At 43.4% G+C, this 21,014-nt stretch overlaps 1 protein-coding gene across 10 annotated transcripts in view; it reads right to left on the bottom strand.

Annotated features, from left to right (window-relative positions):
- Window positions 1–21,014, bottom strand: part of ctnnd2b (catenin (cadherin-associated protein), delta 2b) — a 187,503-nt gene that overhangs the window by 113,787 nt on the left and 52,702 nt on the right. For 8 of the 10 annotated variants that reach the window (XM_030403343.1, XM_030403342.1, XM_030403336.1 and 5 more), the window contains exon 3: window positions 10,046–10,158. In XM_030403343.1, coding sequence (XP_030259203.1) covers window positions 10,046–10,158 — 113 coding nt within the window. Of the gene's footprint in view, window positions 1–10,045; window positions 10,159–14,500; window positions 14,697–14,873; window positions 15,161–21,014 lie in introns of those variants that run through there. The other 2 variants (XM_030403340.1, XM_030403341.1) reach the window with 2 other exon arrangements.

Raw genomic sequence — 21,014 nt, forward strand, 5'->3', positions numbered from 1 at the left:
TTGGCTGCAAGGTAGTGGCCTTTAACTAAAAAGCCTGCGCACATTTCATCCAGGCACGATGAACGACAGCATAACCATTCAGAGCACTGGCATTTGGAGGGGAGCGTGTAATGTGATTCCAGATGATGCAGTTTAGGGGCGCGATAGACACACAGAGAGAGAGAGAGAGAGAGAGAGTCGCAAATAAAGGTGGAAAAAAAAGAAAAAAAACTAACACATTGGTGATCCTGAGTAGAATAAAGGCTCAATTTCACAAAAATAAGTTTACTGAAGTCGCTCAAGTTCAAATTGTATGGGGTCCCACAGAACTCAGTGAATGTCTGTTTTTTTCCTTTCACTCAAACTCAGCACGTAATAAAATACTGAAGTGGGGAAAACTGAACTGGTGTGTTTCAGGGAGGACATTACCATTACATTGTTTTTACACCACTCAATCTAACTCTCCCTTTTTTTCCCTCCAAACCGTCCAGGCAGAACAAACAGAGAACCGACGTAAGTTACTATGGACTGCTGCTGACCTGAATTTATTTGGTTCATAAGTTATGTATGTCGTTTTGCCCAATACCTACATTTTAATCTACATTTTTTAAAAATCCCTGTGTTCAATGAAGGAAGGAATGAAATGTCGCATTTTGTATGCTCGAATGATGTTAAAAAAGCTAAAAAAAGAGAGAAAAATAAACAAACATCCACCATCGCACTTCATCCTCGACTACAATAAATTGCCGGAGCAGCTTCCTGCAATCTGTTTTGAATGGGCTCGGAGCCAGTGACGCCACACACACACGTCTTTTTGGTTAAAAATAAATGAAGATGAGTGCGTTGTCTATTACAATGCGTTCTGGGGGTCGATTATACCTCAAAGAGATCTGCGTCGCTTTTCTGACTCTTTTATGAGAAAAACTGCTGGGAGAGAAAATAAATTCGACCGATTAACATTTCAGTCCAATGCATGTGGGGGGCCGCTGGTCCTGATGGGACACCACACTGGTACATACTTCAGCCTAATCTGCTCAAGGTTCCAGACTTTTGTGAGTGTTTTGCACGAGTCTAACTGTGCTGTGGTTGGTTACACACGCACTTGGCAAGAGAATCGCGTTAAATCCACGTTGCGAATATTGCACGGGAATCATCAGAATTATGAGGCAGGCAACAACAAATGTGCAAAAACAGCCTCTCGCAAAGAAAGTCAAGTCATCTTAACTGAACCTGTGCCTGAATTCTGACCGACGTGTTGTTTAAAAAAGATATAAAGTTTGTTTGTAATGACAAACAGAGTTGTGTTAATGATTTTATTATTCACAGGAGCGTCCTCGTTGTAATCAGCCTGCAGTATAATCAGTGTACAGCCACACGTTAAACCAACAGCTCCACCGCACTGTTTGCAAATGTTTTTAACATTTCTCCACATCCTGCAATAATCCACTAAATGGCAGCCGCTCTGTGAAAGAAGCTCTGTGCGTAATTGCAGCAGTGACATTAAACTACAATTGGAACTGACTCGAGTTCTCAGTCAAAGCGAAGCTACTGCACAAAATCAATCAAACAGCCGTCACCAGCGTGGCTTCGCTCCCCTCTAACTCGTCTCTGTGCCGATCCCTCCCCGTCTGATCCTCTGCTCTTGTTCTCACCACGTCCCCGATGCTGCGAGTCCACAATCGCATCCGAGTGCGCTTCTCGACTGTACCGACTGCGGTTTTATATTACTATGAAAAGAGACAATAACTCTACTTTACTGCTTTGGCACAGTTAGCAACCACAGTCCTGTATGAGTCAGCTGTGTGCAGCGCAGCCTCGTCATTCTGCTCCGAGAGTCATCCTGTTTTGGAAACATCAGTGACTAGATACAAAGTTAGCATGTGGCTGTTACGTAAACCGACCCACTTTGCAAGTGAGTATGACTGTGCTGTAATGCTAAGGAGAAACCTCATAGTATGCCCCCTCAATAACAACATCACAGCCGTCTTTACAAGGAACTCGTCACATATGAGTGGAATGTGTTTCTTGCTGCCGGGGTGTCAGTGAGGGGCTTCACTATGAGTCGGTGTACCACTTCATGGTAACCGTTGATGATAAATGGCAAATTCACAGTAAATGAATCTTTAATCAATAGTCGTGTCGCTGTTTACAAGCAATTAAATGTGTCAAACACCCTTTATTAAGCAGTCTGTTTATTGTAATTGAAATCATTGTTTGTCAAATCAATTAATCGTCCATCACTTTTTTTTTTTTAATTAGCATACATGTCATCACTTTCTTTATTAAATGGTGAGCATTTTCATCGCTTCCAATGTTTTTGTCTTATTTTGACCCTTGAGGCCACTTCCCTTAATTGATAAATGACATTTTTGTATCGTGAATGATGAATGTACAAAGAATAAATTAACAAAGCATGACTGGAATCACCTTTAAATTATTCAAATTAGTGAGTAATTTTATCAATCTATTTTTTCTTTTCTAGTGCATTTTCAGTTACCTTGAAATTATTAAATAAAATTCCTGCGTGTGCCACTTGACAATCGATTTATGTTTTACGAACTAGATTTTTTTTTACGTTAAAAACACTGTTCAGAGCTCTGATAGAGCTGGTAGACAGGACCCAGGTGCAGATGGAGGACAGGTAGAACGGCAACTACATGAAAATGAAAAGCCAGATAACAGGGTGGCAGCTGCTGCTGTGCTTCCCAATTGATTTGTATTTCCTGTTACATCTAACCTCAAGCAAATATCTCTGCAACTTCTAAGCAACCTTACCCCAAACATGACCCCAAACGTGGCAGTCAGGACCATGAGAAACACTACGATAATGGGGAAACAGGTCTCAACACAAGGCTACATCGCTAACAGGAGCTAGCTGGCCACAGGTGGCCTTTCCATCACTCCCCACCGCTGTTCTTACTCCCTCTCTTTCTCTCTCTTTGACTGCGTCAGCTTTATTTTCCGCACCCTCTGGTTCCTCCTGACAAGGCAAAAGAAGATGCATTTCATCCCACTGCCGGCAAATTAGGCAAACGTAGTAACAGTACTTAGGTAGATTCACCTTGCGGGATAAAGCAACAGTTTAAGCCTTCGTTCCCAGTAGTCATAAAAACATTTTCCTCACCAACTACACCTGAAGTGTATAAAAAACATAATGCTTTTTTTATGGGTTTCATTTTAGCCGGAAATGTTCTACATCAAACCAAAAGGCATTCTTCAGATCGCCTCTGTGAGAGAGCTCTTTTTCTCTTCGGAGGTCTATTAGGGGCCATTCTTTGAAGAGAGTTTTTCAATTTGATAAAAAACTGTTAATAGTTCTCAGCCCACACATCTCTCTTAGTGTATGTGTGCCGAGCAGAAGCAGTGCTGAGAGTCTAAACTGGCAGCAGAGTGCTCTGACAGCTTCTGGGTAATGGGCCCTCGCTGGGCTCACTAGACGGGGCCCATTTTCCCGCCAGACGAGGCGCGGTGGGTCCCGCCGGGTACCGCGGTTACAGCCAATGCTTGTGCACACACACACGCGTACACACAGTCACCACTCGGCGGTCACGCAAACACGCGGCCGCGCATCCGATTACCAGACAAATGTCACAAATATGCACAGCCAAGAGAGGCTGACAAACAGTCGGCCCTGGGTGGGGGCTTTTCCTCGGCCAGCAGAGTGGAGTGGCCACCGCGGCGCCACCAGAGCTCAGATATCTGTATCTACTGGGTGTGCGCTCGCCGTCGGAGGCCCACATGGACGATTAGATAAAGGGGCTATAGCCATGGAGCAGGCAAACACTTGGCAGAGTGAGCTACACCAACTGAGAGACAACACACTTTTGTTCTTCAGGCTGTTTCCTCCCTTCTCATATTCCTTCCGTCAAAGTCATGCACAGGTTAGTCTGCTTCTTTTATCCTCCAAATCAGAGATTGATACCCGACAGCGTTAACTGGGTGAGTTGAGATCAGAGTCAACCAACCGCTCCAGGGTCGGTTTAAAAATGCACCAAAACTATGCTTTCAGCCAGACCTGAGTCTGACTGGTGAAAGTGTTCTAAAAATGGGAAACCACACCCAACGGAAACCACCACAGGGCTCGGAATAATAAGTCGGCCTTGTTTTATGATCAGAAAGATGTCTGAAAAACTGTGAGCGAGGTCAGATGAAGACGGCGAAGAGGAACGGAAGCAGACAGAGGATAAGACATGTGAAAAGGCGGGCGCGCGAGAGAGAGAGAGAGAGAGAGAGAGAGAGAGAGAGAGAGCTTTTAAGACGAGAGACTGTAAAAGTGAAGAAACTGAATAACAAAAGAAGACGAGGAAGAATGGAGGGGGCAGGTCTGCCTGAGGCAAAACAAGCTGTTGCCTTTAATTCAGTGATAGCTGGTGAGAAAAGAAAACTTTACAACATCTCAGGAATAAGAGATTTCATTTAGCTGATATACACCGGTTATACAATGTGTGTTGCAGTATTGATTAAGGCAACATATAGATCAAGATTCTATACTTATACTTACTTATATGTACAATACAACCATAATCATGGTAATTACACCTTTTTATCTCATATAAGGCACCGCCAATGTACTGCTTCCAACCTTGACGTTTGAGGCGTAATGGTCCTTTAACCCATGAGGCAACACATGTCACAGGTTTCTTTCCTCAGACAAAACCATTGTGTCAGGTTGACTGAAAGAGCGACACACACGCGACACACACACACACACACACACAGTCACACAGTGGATTTGTGCTTTTTGAAGTGATAAAGCAGCAGCATATGTCGTGGCAGAGACTGTGACCTGTGGTGACTGATTAAAACTGAAACAAAGGCAGAGCTGAAGAGCTCATTAGCACCTCTGAAAGTCTTTATCTTCCACAACACAACAGGAGCAGATTCCTGAGCTGCCAGCAGCCGCCGCACTTCACACTCATTCATAATTCAAACTTTTTCTCGGCTTTGACCTGTCTGTCTGGGGACCAATTTCCGTTATTTCACTAACTTCACTGCTCGTTTTTTTTTTTTTTTTTTTTTTTTAAAGGAGTTGTCAAATCCATACATCAAAGTCATAGTCTGAAAGGATGTATTACTAAAACCACAGGAGTCTGACGGGCTCCGTGATTCACATGAGTTGGTTTGGGGGATTCCCTTCACAAAAAATGTGTATTATCAGAAGCTTAGTCACGAGGACAGTCGGAGTTTTTATTAAGGCCACACTGAACACAGTTCCACACCCACACTATATTGTCCTCCTTCTTTCTATCTAGTGCAGGCATCAGCCGAGGTGTCTGACAACCACACACAGCCTTTCTATTGTCCATGGTCTTAACAGCTCTGGTTTTATCATATCTACCGTCAGTCTATGATTCTGTGGTCTGTCTGGGAATAGAAACTAGAGCTGCTCCTTTGGGAGAAGCCAATAAGCCACTATGTGAGGGGGTTTTCATAGAAACACTCAGACTATAGGGTGGCCGGAGCAGTTTCAGGTCTGACATATTACACATATCATTACAGATACAAATTTGAACAGTCTTATTTGAACAGGTAACATTATCCTCCTAATGATATATGGGACAGTTATTTCATGAATTCTGGATAGACGTGATTTGGCTGATCATTCCTGACCACTTGGATAACTGTGAGTCTAACTGAAACAACTCATATGGGCTAAATAGAGCTAATGAGTGGACCAGTGTTGTTTCCATTGTTAAGAGGGTTAGGTATCAACATTCATCCTTAGTTAGTACAGTGTTTGTATGTAACATGTTGATGAAGGCTCTCAGTCCTCCAGGTCATGTTAATTCTAAGTGCTGTATCGTAAGCAACTGGATGTGTTTCAGTTTCTTTAAGACCATGCTAACGTAACGTCAGCGACACACAAGTGGCCCTAACGACTCTGAAACTCAGAGCTCAGATGTGTCCTTACCGACTCTGTAAGGACACTCCCGCACAGAGTTTAAAAGCCTGCAACTCCCCTCCAGTAAGTGAGATCTGAAGAAGCCTCTTGGATGAGAGGTGGAAAGGCCCAGTAGCCTATGAAACAGCACTTAGTATTTGTATGTACCACATTTTGGCATGCTTTTTATCCTCAAAAACGGACAGCTTTAGCCAGCTAACATGAGGCATAGAAGCATTGTATCTGAGTGAGGAACGGCAGCTGGCAGCAGTACACACATGACACCAGTAAACTCGCTCTGGCCCGAGGTGAGATATGACCAGAGTCCTGCACTGTGCCAAACAGCTGGACAGTCTGGATTGGTGAACCACATCGCTAACAAAGAGATCTGGCTTTCAGCATTTAGCACGCCTTGCTGTAGAAGAAAGAACTGTACAAGTCAAACATATCTGGGCCATGCTAACATAACTAAACAAACACACTGAAAACAAAGGGGAAGTATGTACAAAAAGGCTACAGAGCTAATCATTTTCCACAGTAACATACATCATATAGACAAAAAGAAATAACTACCACCAAGTTGCTGAAAGTATATTCAAACTCCTACTTTAATTGCTGAGCAAAGCATCAATACATCTCGCCACAAATGCTACCAAGATGAATTCCCGTACATGTGTTGTAGCTGCTGATTAAATATCGCCCCTTCTGTTCACCGGGACAAGCAGTGATGAATAAAAGTATTCAGAGCAGCAACAATACTAATGTTTCAGAGGTAATTGAACAATAAATCCTACATGCTTTCAGCACTACAAACCTCCAGCATATTGCCTTAGTGGACTTGTGTGTTTTGCCAAACCATTTGTCCATTTGGTAATTACCGCCAAGTCAAACAAAGTGAATGGCCTATAAAAAGCAATGGAAGACAGTGTAATCCACAAGACGCTCAGCTCCTCACTAAATAATAAACCCATCTAATCGAGTTAACGAGATGGCAGCCTTTATTCCATCTGTGTGCAGCTGGGTGATGAAGTGGAAGATGTGTTTTTTTTCTTTTTTGGACTCCACACCTCTTCCATCTCCCGTGCCGCTGCTGTTTTAAATGGGGGCCCTCAATGCGGCCCTGCGACAACATTGAGGAGCTAAATGCATGCAACAGTTAATTAGACTTGTGAATGAATCGCTTTTTAGACCATCTCTCTGCGCTTTGTCGGTCACCCCCTCAAATTGAAATGAGAATTATAATGGCGGCGGATGAGTAATTAGTTGGAGACGGATGGAATCCCCGCTCGCTTAGCGGAATCAAAGAGGAGAAAAGATGATGGATTGTGCGCGTTTATTTATGTGTGTGTACGGGAGGGAGAGAAGGAGAGCGGGACAGGCTTTAATCGCGTTACATTGTCTTGAGAGGCAGGCTAAGTGTATTAACACCATTGTGCCAGGAGCGCTGTTTTCACTTTGGGACCGGTATGGAATGTGTACTATGTGTTCTTTGAGCTCCGAGCGAGAGATGAGGCTCGGGGTCCAAACTCAATCAGCGGCAGATAATGGGACAGTCTCTTCGCATTGTGTACAGTTTACTGCCTCTCATCCTTAGACTGTATAAAAAAGAAGCGGACGTGACCACCTTCACGTCAGCCGTTGAATTGTAGAAAAGCGTTTTGAAGCCTCGAGTTTTGCATAATGTCAGCAGACATCTTGTTGAGAGCGTGGCACTGGAGAGGAGAGGATGGCCGCAGTAGCAATTTGTCAACACTCCTTTTGGCATACCCTGCTTTATCGTCTGTTTTACTCAGAATGGGACCATAATTTACTAAATTTGCACTAAAACACCATGCTCTATTGGAGAAGACTTGAAACTAGTAATTGAGACCATCAACTCACCAGGAAACCGTTTACTGATGTTACAAATCAAGTGAGAAGTAGGCTCATTTTCCCATAAGTTTACATACAATCAGACTTCCCTTTGCAACCAGTGGAGTCACCTCTGTCGGCCCTTAAAAAGAACACAGGTTTATGGCACTTCATTGGCTTCACTTTTCAGACATGGAGGCACATCCACTTATTTTATCCACACTATGCTCCCTTTACAAAAAAAAGGACTTGAACAGACCTGTGAGAGCTGAACATAGCTCCATTGTTGGTGAAAAATAATTAGTGTTTTAATGGACAATAATAAGCATGTTTGCATGCTAAGGATTTAAATTGCATCATCAGATCTGGGCCAAAAATGCATTTAAACTATGACAAGCAGCTGCTTTGATCAAACTGAAGTGTCATAGCGACAGAGTTGGCGCGATTTTGCAGCCAAAGAAAATAATTTTGCTCTCTAAATTCAGGGGTATAATTTTAAGAGATTAGGTTTGTTTGTTTGTTTGTTAGCAAAGACAGACGGTCATGTTTGTTTCTAGCAGAGGGCGAAATGCAGAAACACAACTAGATTTTTAATTACAACATCGTAGCGCCGAGTGTAACATTTTTGACACTCCGGGTTCTATAAAGCGCCACATTCGGAGCATCCATCATTTCACTCACATCGAGATTAACTCCGCTTGAATCAGAAGTGTCAATCTGACATCAGATTTCTTTGAAGTTCCAATCCTTCTGCTGCAAAGTGATCTCGATTCATTCCTCGTGCGCCTCTGAGATTAAAGGTGCTACGGTATGTGAAGTCAGTGTGCAGATATAAGCTTCAGGATGGCAGCATGATCCCGCCAATACATTTCGGCTGCTAGCGAGTTTTTGACAGATCCGTATCCTTCCTCAAGACAAGGCGTGCACCTACAGTCAGGATTATCTGGCATCTCAAGTTACCATCCTGAGTTTTTTCTGTCTAGTTTTGCTAAAAATGACTCCTGACCGGGCAACATGTTTTATAGAGTGATTCAACATAATTGGTTCTTCTCCTCTTCACCTCCCTGTTGTTATTCAGCACATTCATTTTGACGAGCAGAAGAGGGATAACAATAGTGAGAGCTGAATATGTGTTCTTAGAACGAGGTCAGCCAGAGTGAACATAATTACTGGAACAGAGCTGTAGAAAACCTTGAGAGTAAGAAATTGTTATTCAATGTTGTAAAACACGGCAAAACTGTGGTTTTCACCAAGAGTGGGTGAAGGCGGAAACAAAGTTTAAAGAAGAGTGGATTTTGGACGTCGACTCAGAGGCAGGGTCAGGACATGCTTTCAAGTAGTACTGCCAACATTGCAATGTGTCTGCTGCATATGTCATAAGATAAGTGCTTGCTAACTTGTTGCCAAAGCAACTTGATGTGTCTCAACGTTGTGCTCATGGGTTTAACACAAATAGTCAAAAATCTGTGAATGCTGCTTTTAAGGGTGCAACTAAAGATTATTTTCATAATCACTAACACTCAATCATTTTCTCAATTAACTGATGACTTTTTTGGCCCAAAGTTCCCCAAGGTGACCTCCTCAACTGTCTTGACTTACAATTTAATGTCATGGAGAAGAAAATAAACCAGAAAATATTCTTATTTCCTGAGTTAAATCAAAATAGTTGGAAATTAATAAAATAGTTTAAAACTAATCAATTAATCAAGCAGTTGTTGCAGCTCTGCCTTCTTCCATGGAACACTAAGGTTCACAAACCAGCTAGGTAGCTCTGTTGAAGAGAAATGTCCAGATTATTAAAATTATGACTTGAGAGTCAAATACAGGAAGTGGAAGCTATTTCTTTTAACAATTGGTTTATTAGCTACCCCCCAATATTTCTTCAAAAAGGTATTGAAGATAAATGCTACACATAGCTCCATGACTGTGTGAAAGTAATCAAGAACTGTGACTTTCTGCCTGAGATTTAAAAAGAATAACAATATAAATACATGTAGAAGCTTTAATGAGTAACAACACTGTAGTGGGTGGGTGGGTGCGGAAGAAGGAGCACATGGCTGTGCACCAGAAGAATACAGGAAGATCTCTTTCTCTCGCTCTCTCTGACTTCTAAAGTAAAACAACAGTGATTTGGGTGGTTTGGACCGCCGAGGTGTATTTTGGACACCGATCAAGGAGCGTACCTCTAATGCGACTAGCTGTAAAAGCCAGTCACCTGCAACAGTACAGCTGATACACACAGGTAGAGTGTACAGAAGGGGATCTGATGGGTGTGAGAAAACACAAGCACACACACACACACACACACACACACAAACACACATGCGCACACACCTGATGCTAGTCATGCTTCCAGTCTCAGAGCCAAGCTTGCATCTCTCCAGCTGACTGGCAACAATCTGTCGTTCGGCTTCCAGCTCCCTGGTCAGACGTTCAAACTGCAACTCCTGGAGAGAGAGGGGAAGAAGGAGAGGGGGGGAGAGAGAGGGGGGGAGGGAGAGGAGGAGGGGAAGAGAGACAGAGAGAGAGAGAAAATGTGTCAAAACAGTCGGTCTATTTATTTACTGTTTCATTTACAGTCATCCTGAACATTATTTTGGCTCCGTTGTCTCTGACACATTTTTAATTGTTGTGAAATGGACTCTGCAGTCTGTGGTGGGAAAGCGGGCCAGATACCACCGTGTCTGCCAGCTTCACACTGCCAGACATTCATGAGCGGAGTCTGATATGTCGAGAAAAAAAACGTGACACCAAACTTAAGCCATCGCAAATGTGACATTCGTTATCCTGCCACCAGGAAAAACACACAGAGCGGAAGAAGTTCATATAGGGTCAGGAGATTTCTTTTTTTTTTTTTCTGTCAGGTTAACGTGAATGCTTTTACTCCAATGATTGCCTGAGAAATGTATGGATGTGTACCCTGCTGTTGTGAGGATGCTGGTGGCTGATAATGCAGAAAGGGATAGAAGAGGTTGTCAGTCCCATCAGCCCAACTGAAGACCCAATCTGTAGCTGCAGTGTAGGACCCCCACTGTCACCCCCACTGCTGGATGCTAATACCCACTTCACTGGGAAATGTGTGGTCTAAATCCGATGCTATATACAGTATAGACACTGAATGTTTAAATATAGTGTAGCTCCATGTAAGTTGAGTTAATTGAGAATTGCTGAATCCAGACAATCTGATAATCTCTTGGTCATACAGCGCTTCATGGAAACTTTTGCTGATTTCAACAGCTGAGGTTAGCAAAAATTGTCACTTGTGAATGTTAATGGCGCCGTAATTAATGTAGGAAGAGCACATTTACAAAACAAAAGTACTCCATTCTTGGAAACAATGGGCCTGATCAAAATTTACATGGAAATGGTCAAAAGTGAACTTGAATTCGTTCGTAATTATCATGTAAATATTAGCTGATCAGTTGCTTTTGTCTCTTCCGTGGAAGCCCCTCGCTTCATTTACGTCATCATTCATTTGCTAATTCTAAAATTGTTTGTGGGGAAATATGCACTTATCTTGATTCTGACACCTGGGGTTGTAAATACATGTCATCCATTCATGAGGAGGCGTCCATTTGCAGGAAAGTGCAAACCAGAGTATAGAGACCAATTTTGTGCTGCAGTTTTCCTATCATCTACCAAAATTGTAAAAGTTGTTGTTACAAAATATATAAGACAAAGCATGGCAAACCATTATGCCCATCACATGGAGATACTGAATCATTTTAATAAAGGTTCATATGAGTTTTTTCTTCTATCATCACATTAACATTTCTTAGTGAACTGAGTGTAAAAAGGCAGATCTGTAAGAACTGGTTTATCATCTGAGACTTAAATCTGTTCCAATGAGTGGTGTCTCCATGAGTCCCATTGTTTTTTAATTTATGCTATTCAAGTGTGATGAATAACCACTAATTAACAGATACACAAACAAGCCAACAGCTGATTACAGGACTCTCTCCTCTGTTGTGATCATTACAGCTGATTTAACATAACTGATTTGACCAATTTGTGCAAAAAAAACAAAAACAAAACAACAACAACAAATTAATCCAACTGCATTGTGGATTGTTTCATATTAAGTAAAGAGCATTCAGTGCCTCTACGCTGGAGCACTGGTTCTAAAAGTGGTTCTTAGTTGGTGTGTGACTGGTGGGTTTCCAGATAATAAAAGTGGTGGAATGATAATAAATCATTTCACAATGGGCGATATAATCAATCATTGTTCCCCGGGCCGCTTTTGAATACAGACGAGCTATTCTGAAAGAGATCTGAGCTCATCTAATAGCTATAACATTTTAGATTTTCGACCTGTAGGTGAACGGTTCTTCATACACATTTGGTCTGACGGTCCATTGCTGAAGTTTAAAGATCAGTATTTCTGTGTGAAAGAATCTTTGGAGTGACACAAGCACACATACAGCACATGCAAATTTATGACTTTTTTTTTTTTTTTACAAATCTGTCCCTCTTATAAGGGAAATAACCCACTTGTCATGCTCGAACAGAGAATATGCATGACAAATTGCATATCTAACGGTCAACCGTTGCAGAGTTTGCAGCCAAATTAAGCTTGATGCGTTCAGGGAGCCATTGCATGTAATTAAGAGGGAATAAAAAAGTCAGACTACCCTGTTTGCACAGATAGTGTCAGAGGAACAACGCACTTTCAGCTCTGACATTTGAAATGGCCTCAAAATATCACAGAAAATTACATTTCCCATCAGGAAAGAACATTCATCTTATTTATAGTGATGACACAATGTGTGTTTAAAGCTTAATAACACTGACGGAGAGCAGAACGCTGGTCTGTGGGAGCTAAAACACAGATGATGCCTGAGGCAACTCCAGGCTTTCCACCATAATGATGACAATTTGATTATAATGAATCATTAATGCAAAAAATGAACAAATCAAACTGCTAATTTCCCTGCAATTATGCACCATCCTCTTTTTATTAACTGGACACACATACAGTGGCACACACACACACTTGCGCATGTATTGGCATACATGCACGCTGGATTCTGCAGTTAATAGATTCATACAGGAACACACAAGTTCTGCGCATAAATAAAGACTTGCTGCTGTGACACTGAGCCATTACAGGTGTCATTTGTAATATATGGAGGCAGCATATCAACAGAGGAACAGGCCACTGCTGCTCTTTGCTAGCTATTCCTGGCTACAGCTAGCTACTATCAACTAGCTTATGGCTCGGTTAGCCGTTGAGCCAGTGGCCCTGGATTTTGCCTGGATGGGGATCTTGGAACACAGGAGGACTAAGCACAGAAATGGGACTCAGCTCAAGTGGATTTGGCAGCCAGGCGTGAGAGTGAACATCAAACTGGGACTGAACAGAGCCTCCAAGACGGACTGTCATTTTTACAACAGGGGATACAGTACAGAGGTGATTTACAGCGGCTCCGATCAGGACTATGACCTTGGGGAGGACAAGATTTGGCAGGCAATGGACAGGAGAGGCGAGAGAGAGCAACAGAGAATCAGGCATCAGCAGCGGGTGAGAACAGTGGATAGAGCCGGGAATGTTTCCACATCTCACTCAGTGAATTTAGGATTGATTTCGACCAAACCAGAGATGATTGCAGAGAGACAAACCAAGATTGTGTTGGTGAGTTTCACAATGAGTTACCAGGCTCCTTGGGTAAAAGAAAAGAAACTTGAATTAAGAAGGTGTATAGTTGTATTTTTTTTTCGTAAGAGTATTTCTGGACATTGACTCATTGATTTTGTTCATTCATTATGCTAAGGGCTGGCATACATCTCCCAGCTGAAACCACGGGGCTAGCTGGTTAGCCTGCTAACCTCAGTCGATACCTCAGCATCACAGCACAAAGACAGACTTTGACAGAATGTTAACACTGTTGGTTTTTTTCACACTCTGTGGATATTGTTGGCTTTACAATGTTTTAAACTTCTGTCCGTATCTTACAGATTGCTCCTTTAACCATGTCAGGGTTATACAAAGTTTCCCACTGACTTCATGACACAGTGAAGCGCTCTGCGCAAAAGCCACATGGCATATATTCCGCTGTAAAACACTTTTTGTAACCTCTTAACAGGGTGAAAAATGTTCTGAATGCTGAACAGTCCGTTGATGTTAACATGCTGTAATGCTCACACACACACACACACACACACGCTGCTGTGCAGTCTCTCAAGTGTGAACGCAGAGACAGCAACATGCAGACTCTTCCCTGTTTACACAACTTCGACATGATGATACACAGACGTGTTTACTCTGCACCGCGGATGAAAATATAGCTGCTGGAAAGAAATAGTGATTAAAAAAAAAAAAAATCACCTGGCTACGACAGCTGTGCCGAGGAGGCTCCATCCACTGAGCTGAACACAAATCATGTTTGAAATTGGGTGTAATAAAGCTGCTAACTCCTTTTCAGCATGTGGTGGCCTTATATCAATCGTCACAGTGTTTGTTAAAGTTCCATCAGGGAGCCACTCGTCTGCAAGAAACACAGGGATGATTTCAGTGCCTATGATCTCATCGCTTATTTGAGGATAAAAGCTGTGATCCATTGATGCAAAACGCGAACCAGCCCCGCCGCTACAAAGAAACCTGCAAGAAGTTCCATCAGAGTAAAGAAGCTGCACCCCCATTAGCATCTCAAGCACCCCCGTGTGCATGTTTTCCCCTGTGTGATCTGACTTTGCGCAGTCAAATCAATCTAAACTCCCTCATCAGCTGATGGAAAGAAATGAAAACCGAGGGAAAAAAAAAAAAACACACAGAAAAAAAAACCAACCTACTTTGACGAACAATCTCCTGAGCAGATGAAGGAAGAGATGAAACGCTTGTGCTCTGCTTTGTTTGTTTGTTTGCTTGTTTGGCGCTGAGAGCGCAGAGGCTGAGCGGCGAAAAAAAAGCGAGATGACTAACTAGCTGGATGAGAATTCAGTCGTACGGCTTCTTGAAAACATCCAAACAAAAGCAAATGCTCCCTCCGTTTACCCCCTCCTTCCCCTCCGATCCCTGCTCCCTCCAATTCAGGGCTGACAGGCAGGCACCTGTTACTGCAGGGGAAGGGGCAGAGAGCGTGATGGAATGCTTTCTGGGGAAATGCGGGCGAAAAAAAGAGTTAGGGAAAAATGGAGAAAGAGGAAGACGGGAACGAACACATACCTTCACATGGACCATACTTCACACAGAGACACAAAATCAGAGAAGTATCCCGCTTTTCTTTGCTCCCGTCTGGTCGAAAAGCAACAACAGCGCGCTCTCTCCCTCCTCCAAACACTCATGTGTCCTGGGTCACACACAGCAAACGATAGAGAGACACACACACACAGAGAGAGAGAGAGAGAAAGAGAGAGAGAGACACTACAAGTGTCACTTGAGCTGACTGCAACTCAGCCCCTCTCTCTGTGTCTCATTCTCTCTCCCTCCTCGGGGGCCATGAAACACACACACACACACACACACACTCACACACACACACACACACACACGGTGTTCACTGAGGCACAAAGGTCCCCATGGCAACGGAGCATTTAGAAGCCCCGTGGCATTATTTATGCAACGTTGCATCACAATGGGCCCTCCCACCGGCTGACCCTGCCAAAAAAGCCCGCCGCTCGCCAGTCACTCTCTGCCTCTCTCTCTCTCTCTCTCTCTCTCTTTCTCTCTCTCCCTCTGTCTCTCTGACCAGACCATCTGCACCCCTCCCTCCCTCTCCCCCGATCCTCCTCCTCCGCCTCCTCCTCCTCCTCCTCCTCCTCCTCCTCCCCATCCACCATCACTGAAAAGCAATGGGGGATTTTGGGAAGACGAGGAGGGGAGGCGCCAGAGACAGAAGATGGAAGGGAGGCGAGATGGAGGGAGGCGCACACACACACACACACACACACACTCAAAAGAGCAGACTCATACCGACACACAAACACACACATTGCTACACATTGTGCGTTCTGCCTCAGTGAGACTCCGGGGAGGGTATGGGGGGAGCGCAAAAAAAAAAGTGTACCGATCGGATAAGTTCAAGCACGAAGCGAGATGTTTTTGGTTGGTACTGTTTTACTTGCACAGGCAACAAAGTGGAATTTATATTTCCTCTACATCAGTGAGAAACCAATTCTAACAGCCCCAATGTGCAATACTGCGGCCCTGTTTACACATGACATTAACATGCATCTTGGATGATCAGATAACAAGTGGACGACTCCAGTTAAAGGTGTGAAGTCCCACTAGAGGCACTGAGGACTCAATCACTCAGACCACATTTGGAGGTAGTCTGGGCCACATTTGACCGTATTCTTTAAGCAAACGTGTCCTGGGCCGCATCAAAGGACCGCCTACCACGAAATCAATCGTGGACCTTTGGGGTCCCAGTCGACAACAACCAGAGGCCAAAACAACAGGCTAAATGGATTCTCATTGATGGAGTACACATGAAACACACTGTCCGATATCTGTTCGGGCTGAATGGTCAGTACAGCATGTTTGCAAACAGAAAGGATCTGAGTGTTCATTTACCCAGAACAGGACAGGGATCCTGTCACAAATGGCAACAGCTGCATGTGGAGATCCATATATTTAAATGTATACTTAAACTTGAGAATTGTTCAATAAAGATGCGGAGCAAAAAAAAAACCTTGCTTAAGCAGGTAAAAAAAAATCATATATCTGTAGGTTACACGCCTGTGATCTGTAAATCTTTAATCACCTTAAATATACGGCTGTAATCCTGCCTCTCTTGTTATAAAGTCAGGAGTAGCCATGGACCAAAAGAAAATCAAACATTTGGAACAAATGGTAGAGTAGAATGAAACCAGAAAAAACATATTACTTCATGGACTAAATAGTGGGTTGACAAAGAAAGACAAACACGCAGCTTGGGAGTGCGTCGCCGCCGCACATTGTTTATAAAGCTCATGCAAAGTTCACCACGGGCTCGGACACATGTCCAAAACTAAAACCCCCCCAACAGAACCAGCGGGAAAATCCCTCGTGTCAGGTCTAAGCTTTGTTCAAAGATGCAGTCATTTCCACATCAAACTAAGATTCAATAAATAACAACTCATACAAAGTTTTATAAATGAGGCCCCGGGTCTGAACAGATGTACTTAAAGCTGTCCACTTGGGATCAGATCACCCAGGATGCACGGGTGATCACAGGAGCCACAGCCAGCCTAATGAGCGAGGATGCTCACTTGCAAACCGCATCCAATTAATCCAGCTTGGTGTTTAGTTAGCCGTCATGTTACCTGTTAGCTCAGCAGCTACAGTGAATCACCAGCTAGATCCCCAGAAGGCACTTAGAGAGAAGATTTTCTTTAAAAAAATTCTTGAAAATTCTTAAAACTTCTTTCATTTAAATCTTAACAGGGGCATGGGAATCATTATACAGGTGAACATTGGTGAAGCCTCACATAGAGAACAGGCAGACACAATCGTTTCTTACCCAGATGCAGTCTGACTCAGAATCTGAACCCATGGCTCCCACAGGTACAACAGCACTAAGAGGCTCAGTAAAAAACTTCTCCAGCCCCCGTCTCCACCGTCTAAAATCTCTTTCTTCTCTGTTTTTGCTCTCCTTTATCCGACGTCTCGCTCCCTGGATATCACAGTCGAGCAAACCAATCATGACCTTCGAGCAAATACAAGTTGCACATGCAAATCTCCAGCCTCCAGCCATTTCTTTATTCAAATTTGGACTGGCTCAGTTTACACGGCTGTTTGGCTGCAGAGCGACTGAACACAGGTTTAATCACAGAGATAAGTGGGCCATCAACCGAGTGTTTGGCTAAAACTGAGCGGATCGGCATGATCAACTCAGCGTTTCAGTCCGCAGAGGGTGTAAATACAGAGCAGCTCCGAGCTCGCACGTCGCTGTGCGCCTGCGTGTGTGTGCACACTATCAATAATTGTTTGAGTAAGACCATTTGGGTTATGGGAAGTCATCTCGGAAGACGTTTGCTGGTATTCAGCAAGTTATCAATATGACAGGGATCTCAACAGACTTCACGTGAAAAGGTCAGTTTACTTGTAATTAGTTCTTCCGCTGTGAAAACTCTGTGAAATCTGAGAGAACAACCCTGATAATGTCAGCATTATCCAAGCATCTAAAACATCTGTAACACAGAGCCCTCATTATTGTGTGGGACCGTGACATTCAAAAGATGTGAAACAGAAAGGGTCACAGCGAACGGCGATGTTGCTTACATAGTGTGAAGTGTGGGATCCAGTGTTTCGAGTGTGACACATTCTAGGTCTGGGTGGTATATAACATTTTAAGGTAAATCGATATATTTTCAAGAGAGATATAGGATGAGAAGAAACCATTTGTATCAATACGTTGATGATGCATCACATATTCTACGCCATGTCTCCCTCTCACTCTCCTCATACACCCGCCACACATGCTCACTAGTTCAGTTCCTCCACTCGATTACATTGTGTTGAAATGATGTACAATGACACCATTACTGTGTTGTAATGCAGTGTAAAGGAGCGTTGTAGCACGTGCTAGACTTTGATTTGAGGGACAGACAGATTAAGGAAGATGTGGTCAAAGGCTGACATATTATGACCCCCGTCCCTAGTGTGTGTAATGCAGCATTGTTCAAGTGGTGCAACGATACATGTATTCATCCGAAAGCATCAACGCCATGGTCCAGTACGTCTGACTGTCAAACTTTGGTGGGAGTATGTCAGTGAGTATAACTGTTCCGATCCATCCCAGTAAGAGGCAGTAACACACCTACAGTCTGTTTTTCAACCACCTTCAGACAACAAAAGCAGAAGAAGAAGAAGAAGAAGAAGAAGAAGAAGAAGAAGAAGAAGAAGAAGACACTGTGAGTGACTATACACTCAGGCATGTTAGGATGAGCTTCTTTAACACTACAAAGCTGTGTGGGAAAATCTTGGAGAGCCAGGGGTGGGATCAGACCAGGACGGTGTACTCGACAGTTGCATGTGGAAAATGCGTTCCACATACTAAAGCACATTCAAGTGTGTGATTGACACATCCAACAACGTCTCCTCGCTGTTTTTAGGCAGCCGCTGGACGTGAAGGCTGACGGCACCGAAGACATTACCGAAGTAATTGGCATTCAGATCGCATTTACATGTGTTTACTATCAGCCCTGCATTAAAATATGACCTATGGGAGAGCGTTTGTTGACTGTTTACTGCTGACAGCAACACTGTCTCAGGTGGAGTGAGGTGGAACATACATTACATACATACAAACACTCTGTTGAAAATAATAAACCTCATGCATTCTATCTTTTTATAGTTTTTTTTTTTTTTTTTTTTTTACCATGCAAATTTTTTGTGCAATTACAAAAATCAAAGTCTGACTGTGATATCCAGTCTCTCATTATGTAAAGTTGATGGTTGACAACATTTTTTCCGAACTAGATTTGGCACAACTCAAGTAATAAGTGTACTCCTAATGATTTTCATGCTCTATGGAATCCAGTGGAAGGTTATCACAAACCACCGATAGGGTCTCCTGAGTTCTTACAGTAGAAATGAGTAATGCTCAACTACGACCATCGTGTCCATCACACTGGTGGACAAAAGCTAACTGGCCCCTGGTGTCAGCCCAGCAGATTGCGTGCTCGTGTGCATGTGTGAGTAATCAAAGCTTGTTAAGCAATTAAGTGAAAAGGACAGCAATTAATAATGTCTTAATGAGCGGCTTCTACAATCAAGTCCTTGTCGGCTGATTGTATTACCAAAGATTCCGCTCCGTTCTGAGCCTTTTAATGGAGACGGAGGGAAGACGGATAGCGAGTCAGTGGGCGGCCAATAGCGTACAGGAACAGGCTGGCCCCTGCAAACCCCATTAAAGCAATTAGTAAAGTAAAATAAATGACTGTAGGACAGTGGTGGGCTGCATGGGGAGCAAAGTTGTGTGTGTGTGTGTGTGTGTGTGTGTGTGTGTGTGTGTGTTGTAGCTGTCGCCGTCTCCCCCCCTCCACCCCTCCACCCTCTTTCTCCAGCGTAAAGCGGTCTAATTGTGCCCCGTGGTGTCTGCCTGGCATTTAGTCGTTTTAGAAGGGGGCCCACGTTCGATGAGGAAATGTCACGGTGGCTGTATAACTAAGACCACTGCTGTCTGGAGCTATTGTTTTAAGGCCGGAAAATTACTAGTTACATCCAGTCGGTAACAAAGTTGTCCCGGAGGCCGAGGGGAAACAACAAGAAGGGAGAAGGTTGATAGAAAAACTAGAGAGCAGGGGAGCAGGGAGAGAGAGGTGAAATGAGATAAAGGAGAAGAAGACTTCAAGACTGAAAGACAGCAAGGGGGGCAGATTCGTGGAGATGTGGCGCTCTCCGGATAGCAAAACTACTTAAATGATTATCTCTAACCGGACAGATTTGTCTTGTTTCCCGATAACGGCGGCTGTGGATCCGGGGGTTCAGTTCCTCTCCACGGTTGCAGAGTGTCCTCCCCCCGTGCCACAGTGCTGAGACTAGTTTTAAACGCGGGGTTGTGCAGAAGAATTATAAGCATCTGTAAAAATATTCAGAGCGCTGTGTCTTTGTTGAGCTAATTGCACTGCAAAACGGAAAAACAGAACAGAAAAACAACTGTTCACCCAGCATCAAGGTAAAATTGTCTATTCACACTGCAGGCAGAATGGAAATGTAGACAGTGTTAAAAGCTCAAGGCCGTGACACATGAGGTAAACATCTAAAGCCTAAGAGTTCTCCGGAGTTTTGGTGACATTGTTGCTTTAATCACATTGAAACACCTTGTGGCCTTGTTATTTCGGTCTCAGTTTATTGCCTGTTGCTGGGAGGATTGCCAATCGCCATTTCTAGCCCATTCCCAAAAAAAACACATTGTGTTTTCGGGTGCTGCTTGGAGGGGAAGAAAAATGAAGGCTCCGTCCAATAACAGCTCCTCGTCCTCAGTGGAAAACATTTGCTAAATGGATTTAAGAACAACTCTGAGAACACATTTTAGAAGACTGGGACAAGATCAGGACAGACCTGCGCTCTTGTCTGTAATTGTGTTTTTGTGGATTTCAAACTCACAGATCAGGTACTGCTCCAGTCCACTAGCAGTGCACAGTCTTAATCTAACCAGGATGCTCCGGGAGTCGTGTGGAGATGAAACTTTTAGTCGATCATTTCAGTCATTTTGTAAGCTGGCAAACATTTGCTGGTTCCAGTTTCTAAACTCTGACCGCTGATTGTTCTTGAAATCTTAAATTCTTCTCAATACATTAGGGTTATACACTGCTGGTGGGACAAAGTAGGCATGAACGAATCAATGAATATTTCAACTTGGACTCGAGGAAATTGTGA

Source organism: Sparus aurata, chromosome 21 (genome assembly GCF_900880675.1).
Source record: "Sparus aurata chromosome 21, fSpaAur1.1, whole genome shotgun sequence".
NCBI classification, from domain to species: Eukaryota; Metazoa; Chordata; class Actinopteri; order Spariformes; family Sparidae; genus Sparus; species Sparus aurata.